The sequence below is a fragment of the Salvia hispanica genome, chromosome 3 (genome assembly GCF_023119035.1).
Source record: "Salvia hispanica cultivar TCC Black 2014 chromosome 3, UniMelb_Shisp_WGS_1.0, whole genome shotgun sequence".
Taxonomy (NCBI): Eukaryota; Viridiplantae; Streptophyta; class Magnoliopsida; order Lamiales; family Lamiaceae; genus Salvia; species Salvia hispanica.
Window position 1 is genome coordinate 12,682,665 of NC_062967.1, and position 8,428 is coordinate 12,691,092.

The following is an 8,428-nucleotide window of genomic DNA, read 5'->3' on the forward strand; positions in this document are numbered from 1 at the left end:
ATAGAAATTATTAATTTTAGCCACCCTAACTTAAAATAATATTTCTAACAAATTTTCATATTAATTATACCTTGATTGTGTTGTGCATACCTGTAGTTACGAACCTTATTTTGGTTCATGACTAGTATAATTCAATACACGTCTGACCATTTTCTTTTCTCTTTCGAGTTTGTGCATCAATCTCATAAATATTGTTCTCCATTTATAAAAGAGAGGGAAAATGATCGATTTTGTCACATCGTTGAGAGAATTTTCATGAAAATACTCTACTACTACTATTTTGGTAATTATTACTCCATCTGTCCCATTAAAAATGAAACGTTTTCCTTTTTTGTTTGTCCCATTAAAAATGAAACGTTTCCTAAAATGGAAACAACTCTATCTCTACTTTTTCATCTCTCTTACTTTACTCTCTCCTCATCAACTCACAAAACAACACTACATAAAATCCCGTGTCGATTCCCAAATGTTTCATTTTAAGTGGGACGGAGGGAGTATGTAGTATCCGTAGTTTCATTTTGTTGAGGAAAACGTCCTGCAAAAAAGTTTTAGGATTTAGACCTAGAAAAGGTTTTGCCAATTAAAATATTGACAAGAAAACTGAAATTACACGCAAATTGAGTAATCGAATTATAATTTGGGTAATCAACATGTATTTTCGATAATTCGATTGCAACATTTTTGCATGACATTTTATTTAAACAATGGGTAATTTTTTTAATGCCCCAAACGATGCCTTACTCTAAAAAGTGAATTGGAATTGAAGAACCTAATTTTTGAATAAACAACTTTATAATCAATTATTGGAATTTATTTTCATAATTTATAAGTTGTTTATAAACTCATTTTGCCAAAACTCTCTTCGCGGCCCAACCGACCTTGAATAGTGTAGTCAAAGTTACGCACACAAGAAATTATTCAAAATCTGAACCAATTTCTATATAAGTATAGACTAGACAGACTGTTCTAAGCAATTTTTATTTCATTCATACCATCCTTTAATGACCAAGTCCACCAAAGTACTGCAATTGCCACCCCCTTAATCTTCAACAATAATTGTTGCCTTTTCATATTCAATAAAAAAACTAAACTTGGACTCAGTCAAACCTTCTTTAATGTTTTTCACACTCCCAAAAGCAAATTAAAAGTATAATATATACTCCCCTTCATACGCGTAAAGTATAGTGCGAAGAAAATACATAAGCTTTAAAAAATATATTGCATGTGACACGTATTTGAAGTGGAGCAAGGGGTCCATAAAGATCTTAGATTAAGTGGGTTTCTGATATTTTAGGTTCTAAAAATGGAAACAACTTATTTTTAGTGAATATACGAGAATAATATTAAAATTATAAAGTTTAATATTGTCTGTAATTATTCCAGGAGACTTCAATGTAAACTGAAATTTGAGTTTATATCTCTATTTAAATCTTAATATTCAGAATAATCGTCAATTTGATAATACACTAAAACACTTAAAAAGCACATGCACCACATAGATATTATCTATCACAAGCAGTGAATATTTCGACGCGAGATAATTATAAATAATGCTAAATTTTACTATAATTTATTCAATTACTCCTTTTGTCTTATTTGCTTTTTAAGTACTCTCCTTCTTCGCTATATATTAGTAGTCTAATTTAAATGGAAAAAGATAGTGAAATATGAGGTCTATCTATCATTCATAGTAAAGTGAACTGAGATTTCTAATCAAGAATGGACTAATTAAATGGTAAACTGAAACTTCTAATCGCAGACGTAGGGAGTATTATTTACTACTTTTGTAATGTATCCCACAATCCATTAACTTTATCGCACTCAAATTTTATTAAAAATAATACGCATATAGAAGTAGGATCGACCATTTTCCATCCATTTTACGTCACATTTTAAAATTGAGGCGAGTCAAACTATGTACTCCCTCTATCCCATTAAAAATGAAACGTTTTCCTTTTTTGTTGTCCCATTAAAAATGAAACATTTTCTAAAATAGAAACAACTCTATCTCTACTTATTCATCTCTCTTACTTTACTCTCTCTTCATTAACCTACAAAATAGTACTACATAAATCTCGTGCTTAGGGGTGTCAAAATGGATATCGATACCCGATATCCGAACCCGAAATATCGGATAATTGGATATCCGATATCCGATTTTTCAGGTTTCGGGATCGGGTTTGGGTATAGGATTTTTGGATTATCGGGTATCGGATAACCCGATACCCGATCGGGTATACCCAAATTACCCGATTTAAAAAAAAAAATTAATTTAATAAACTATGTATTTATTCTATTATTTAAAAAATTAAATAATTAAATGCATTCCCAAAATCATTCACTATTAAGTCACATTTAGGGTTAATATATGAATTGTTATGTTTATTATTGATGAATAATGGATGCTATAACTTATGATTTTTTATTTCTAAAAATTTGTAGTAGTTTTTTTCTCTTAAATTCGAACTTATTCAAGTTTATATCAAATTCGAACTACTACAAGTTTGTATTTCTAAAATTTGTAGTTAATTTTGTTAAAAAAAATAAAAATAAAATTAAAATAAAAATCCAAAATCGGGTCTGGATACCCGATTTTTCGGGACTGGATACCCGAGTCGGGTATTGGGTATCCGAAATTATTTTCGGATCGGATATCGGGTATTATTTTGGGAAATTCGGGATCGGGTACCCGAAATTTTCGGATCGGGTATCCGCGGGTACCCGATTTGACAGGCCTATCCGTGCCGATTCCTAAATATTTCATTTTAAGTGGGACGGAGGAGTATATTATTGGTGGATGGAGAGAGTAATTTTTAAAATCATGAGACAAAATAAAGCTTCATAGTAGCAGTACTTTTTATATGATATGCCCATATATGTAGGTAAGAGTTTTATTTTGACTTTTAGCTAGATCACCACTCACCCAATCACCACAAACCACACGTCACCACCCTCTCCCTATAAATACCACCCCAAACCCCCAAACCATTAATTTCAACACACAACAACAACAAAACCATGGAGCTCTACTACGCCTCCCTCCTCTGCCTCTTCGTCTCCGTCGTCGTCCTCGCCCTCCACCTCCTCTTCTACAAGTCCAAACCCTCCTCCCCCTCCCTCCCCCCGGGCAAAACCGGCTGGCCCTTCCTCGGCGAGAGCCTCGAGTTCCTCTCCACCGGCTGGAAGGGCCACCCGGAGAAGTTCATCTTCGACCGCATCGCCCGCTACTCCTCCCTCGTCTTCCGCACCCACCTCCTCGGCGCCCCCGCCGCCGTCCTCTGCGGCCCCGCCGGCAACAAATTCCTCTTCTCCAACGAGAACAAGCTCGTCCAAGCCTGGTGGCCCTCCTCCGTCGACAAAATCTTCCCCAACGACAACACCTCAAACCAAACCAGTTCCAAAGAAGAAGCCATCAAAATGCGCCGAATGCTCCCCACCTTCTTCAAACCCGAAGCCCTCCACCGCTACGTCGGAATCATGGACAACGTCGCCCGCCGCCACTTCGCCGACGGATGGGAGAATCGCCAAAACGTCGTCGTTTTCCCTTTATCCAAAAACTACACTTTCTGGCTCGCCTGCCGCCTTTTCCTCTCTATTGAAGACCCCGCGCAGGTGGAGAAGTTCGCAGAGCCGTTTAATTTGTTGGCGTCCGGGCTGATCTCGATCCCGATCGATCTGCCCGGGACGCCCTTCAATAAGGGGATCAAGGCGTCCGCTTATATAAGAAAGGAGCTCGTTGGGATTATAAAGCAACGGAAAAAGGATCTTAGCGACGGAAAGGCGTCGCCGACGCAGGATATATTGTCGCACATGTTGCTTACTAGCAACGAGGATGGGAAGTTCATGCACGAGGCCGATATCGCGAATAAGATTCTCGGCTTGCTCATTGGCGGCCACGACACTGCGAGCTCGGCCTGTACTTTCGTCGTGAAGTACCTGGCCGAGCTTCCCGAGGTCTATGAAGGCGTCTATAGAGGTACAAAAATCATCTTGTGTCTTCAACTTTTTCCTTTTTAAATTTTTTTTTTTTGTTGGATTAATTTTTTTTTTTATTTGCAGAGCAAATGGAGATTGCGAAGACGAAGAAGGAGGGGGAGTTGTTGAATTGGGAGGATTTGCAGAAGATGAAGTACTCGTGGAACGTTGCGTGTGAGGTGCTGAGACTGGCGCCGCCTCTTCAGGGCGCGTTCAGGGAGGCGCTTGCGGACTTCACGTTCAATGGGTTCTCCATTCCGAAGGGCTGGAAGGTAATTTTATGACACAACACTTTGGATGTTAGACTGTCTTATGTCGCGAGGAGAGACTGGGTGAATATCGGGATCCAAACCCTAATTTAAAAGCCTATAGTAGCAATTAATCATGTTTTGTGCTATTATATAAAGAGCAAAAAATATGATTAATCTAAAAAAAATAATCACTTCAATTAAGTGGAAATATTTTTATGTATGAAACACATTGAAAATTGAAATATTAAATATGATTAATTAATCATTTCTTTTCAGTTCATTTGTTTAATTTGTATACGTGTATTCTTGCAGTTATACTGGAGTGCAAACTCAACGCACAAGAACTCAGACTTCTTCCCGGAGCCCGAGAAGTTTGACCCGTCGAGGTTTGAGGGATCTGGCCCCGCCCCATACACGTTCGTGCCGTTTGGGGGTGGGCCGAGGATGTGCCCCGGGAAGGAGTATGCCCGATTGGAAATCCTAGTGTTCATGCACCACCTCGTCAAGAGATTCAAGTGGGAGAAAATGATTCCTGATGAGAAAATCGTGGTTGATCCAATGCCAATTCCGGCTAAGGGTCTTCCAATTCGACTCATCCCCCACACTTCTCAAAATTAATGAATACAGTATTAATTTTCCTAAATAATAATAATATTTATGATATATATAGTAATCCATTTACGAGGATGTCATGTTTATTATACATGTATATAGCTATAAACATCATGAGTTATTTGAATTAGGGGCCGAAGTAAGGGTCCTATCTGTTCTCTTTCTACATATTTTTTGGTTTTGGTATATTGGAGTGTTGATGTAATGATGTTCTGTTGTATGGACATACAGAAAGTAAAAAAAGGAAAATGTTGGTACGATTGCAACTTGCAAGATTGATTAATTTATTATATATTCACATCCTTTGGCGCTGTATTATTTTGACTCTCAATTATTCGTTTTGTGATGAGAGGGTCACGCTTATAAAATACTAGTAGTGTCGATATAATGATATTTTTATCAAAATCTCCAAAAAAATACTCACAACTCATGCATATATATATAGTGTTAGTTATCGTAAAATTATCACTTGTAAGACTTAAGTAGAAGAGTTTAATTTGAATTTGAAATTTTGATTTTTCAAAAATTGAAATTGGAATTGGATAAAACCGACTGATCATTTCTATAAAAATATACGTACGTATATCAACCTGCCAAGTAAATGTCACGTGTCAGGTAACTTGAATAAATATCTCTTTTCTTTTGTGTTCAAGTCGGCAACTCTAATTAATATTAAACATTAAACCATTTTTTTGCGGAATAGATAACTACCTTGTAATTATAACATACTCATCCTAGTTAAACACTTGAAATAGATTTATAGAATCATATTGTCCTCAATAAAATCATTCCTAGAGTAGAGGAATTCGTGATTAACATATGTTTAGTAGGGAAATTGGGCAATTTGGAAGTCAGAATACAATAATAGTGAATTTGAACACGATAAAATAGTGCATGTTTGGTAGGAGATAACATAATATAATTAGAATAAAATAAGCCTCATCTCATCTACCAAATATTCAAATAAATCATATAACTCAAATATCTTGACATCTTCATCATAATTGGAATCGGTTCTATATATTTACCAACAATTCATACTCACAAAACTTTTAGAAGTGAATAACACCATTATTCCTACAAACTTTAATTGGTCGTCATATAATTTTGTATACTGAACGCTCATTCTCCACTTTGTCCATAGGCCTCCGTACATCCCTTAATTGCTATCTGCATCAAGATGCATGAAAAATGTAAGTAAAGATTTGAAAAAGAAAAGAAAAAAGAAGCATACATGTTGCTTTTTATGTTGTGGAGTGTGCGTTTAAAGAGCATATATAGCAGAAGATTCAGTCCCCTCTTGCTTTTTTGTGTTCAAGTCGGCAACCTCTGATATTAAACATGTTAGGTTTGGTATACTGGAAAGCATGTTTCGAGCAAGTTTCGCGCGAATAGAATCTTGCTTGTATACGTAAAACTCTACAATCCACTTTTAACCCGATTCAGTATTATTCGAGCAGTCTCGCACGAATAGAATCACTATTATTATTACATTGTGTTTGCTTGTGCATTTATAAGATGTTTTACAAACATTTAAATGCATAAGAAGTAAACAAAGTCTAAGTCTTTTGCTTAGTAGACCGGTTGTGGGCGTCGTCCACTTTAAGGTAACACGGTCAGATCTATGCAATGCTTTGCAAAAGAAAAAGAAGAATTTCATAACCTAGATAGGCTTTGGCTACCTATCGTGAAAGGTTGCAATGTCACCCCGCATATTTCTAAGCCTTACTCGAAATAAGATGACATTAGTGTGGTATAGCACTGAACGGATCTAACAGCAAGACGTGTCTTTATGCTATCTACTGAAAGACTAGGTCTTGATAAAATACTACTCCCTCCGTCCCAAGATAAGTGACCTACTTCTTTTGGGCACGGGATTTAAGGAATGGTATTTAAATAAGTTAAAGTGGAGAGAGTAGTAAAGTATGAGAGAGGGAAAAGTAAAGGAGAGAAGAGAGAATAAAGTAGGTGGAGAATAAAGTAAGAGAGATGACTTTTTGCTAAAAATGGAAATATGTCACTTATAGTGGGACACCCCAAAAAGGAATACAAGTCACTTATCTCGGGACAAAAGGGAGTATTTCTTAATCTACATATGTTAGCATTGAGCATACGGTATTGATTATGCACTACTTTGACTTATCAAATGGTGCGGGTTTTTCGCAACCTAATAATCCTGATATATTGGGTAGTGGTGATTAATATCTATCGGTGCTAGGATTGCTATTATGTTGAAACGTGCGCGAGGTGAGTCTCGTTTGATAATGTCCTCAAGAGGAGCTCGAACAAGGTTTTATTATTCGAAAACTGACCAGTTGGAGTTTTATTACTCTATGAATAATAAATAAATGTTTCTTGCTAAGTCCACTCTTGGAATTAATAAGATGTTAATTAATTAAATCCATAGCAGACATTAATTAATTAATGGACATTTATATCTTAAGCGTGGGAAATAAATAATAAACAAAGTGGAAACCCTGATTACTTGTAATTTCGGATTTGGATGGGGAGAGTTCAATATTACTTCTGTAGTGGCTTGCTCGTAATATTCCAATATAAGCTTGTATTAAATTGTGGGTTCAATTTAATTAGTAAAAAGCTAATTGGGGGAGCCCATATCCAAAACCTTCCATAGATCCCTGTCTGGGCCCAAAAGGAACTTAATATAAATAAGAGAAAAAAGGAGACAAAAATCATTCATTATTATTACTCATAATTTTCGTCCCGCTCTACCTAGAAGAGTTTGAATTTTTCTCTAAATTGGAGAAGGATTTCTTCTGTCTTCTTTATTCGAGTCCTAGTATTTTGATAAGATCAGCCCACCCTGATATCGAGATACAGTTCGGGAACCAGAGAGAAGATCTGTGGTCTAGTATTGAAGATCATCGTGGAGAAGGCGCGAGCAATCGTTGATTATTTGGAGAATCAAATCGGTTACTCTAAACCGTAGAAATCATGTTTAGGATTTATTTTCTATGAGCATGAATTATTTCATGCGTTCTAGCATGCAATTATCTGTTTAACATGTGAATTGATTAATCGCATCGGTCAAATAGATCCTACGTCTGATTTATTTGTTTTGTACAAGTCTTCTGCTGTGCAAGGGGCACCAAACCCCATCAATTGGTATCAGAGCCAATTTTTGGCTCTGATTAAGTGGATTAATTTCATGTTATGTGAATTGTTTAAATGCATGTTCTTTGTTTATATGTTTTGTACGTGTGAACAAAGTTTTAAATATGTGAGGATATCCTTGTTTTGACCGTTCCCGTTGGCGTGTTTTGAGGGCTTCGCAAACTTGTTCCAAATTTGCAATTATTACTTAGTCATGATTACATGATATACTATTCAATTACTTGGCATAATTGGGAATTGTATGCATATTTTTATGATACGTGAGTAAGGATTCACATATTAAGTAATCAATATATGATTTGATTTCAATTCGTATTGATTGTTCGTGAATTGAATTCAAACGTGATTCTTTCGCGGCGGCGGCCATGACAAAATCGAATAAATTCACGACGACGGACGGCTGCAGCAACGGCAGGCTAGGCGGCGTTTGTCGCAGTGGGAGCCTGCTGACAGCA

At 36.4% G+C, this 8,428-nt stretch overlaps 1 protein-coding gene across 1 annotated transcript; it reads left to right on the forward strand.

Moving 5' to 3' along the window:
* The first annotated feature begins 3,008 nt into the window (after positions 1–3,008).
* On the forward strand, positions 3,009–5,098 carry LOC125216870 (beta-amyrin 28-monooxygenase-like). Its single transcript, XM_048118647.1, has 3 exons — positions 3,009–3,976; positions 4,060–4,247; positions 4,539–5,098. Exons 1-3 carry the CDS (start codon positions 3,019–3,021, stop codon positions 4,842–4,844), a joined length of 1,452 nt encoding a protein of 483 aa, XP_047974604.1. The 5' UTR covers positions 3,009–3,018; the 3' UTR covers positions 4,845–5,098.
* The last annotated feature ends 3,330 nt before the right edge of the window (positions 5,099–8,428 follow it).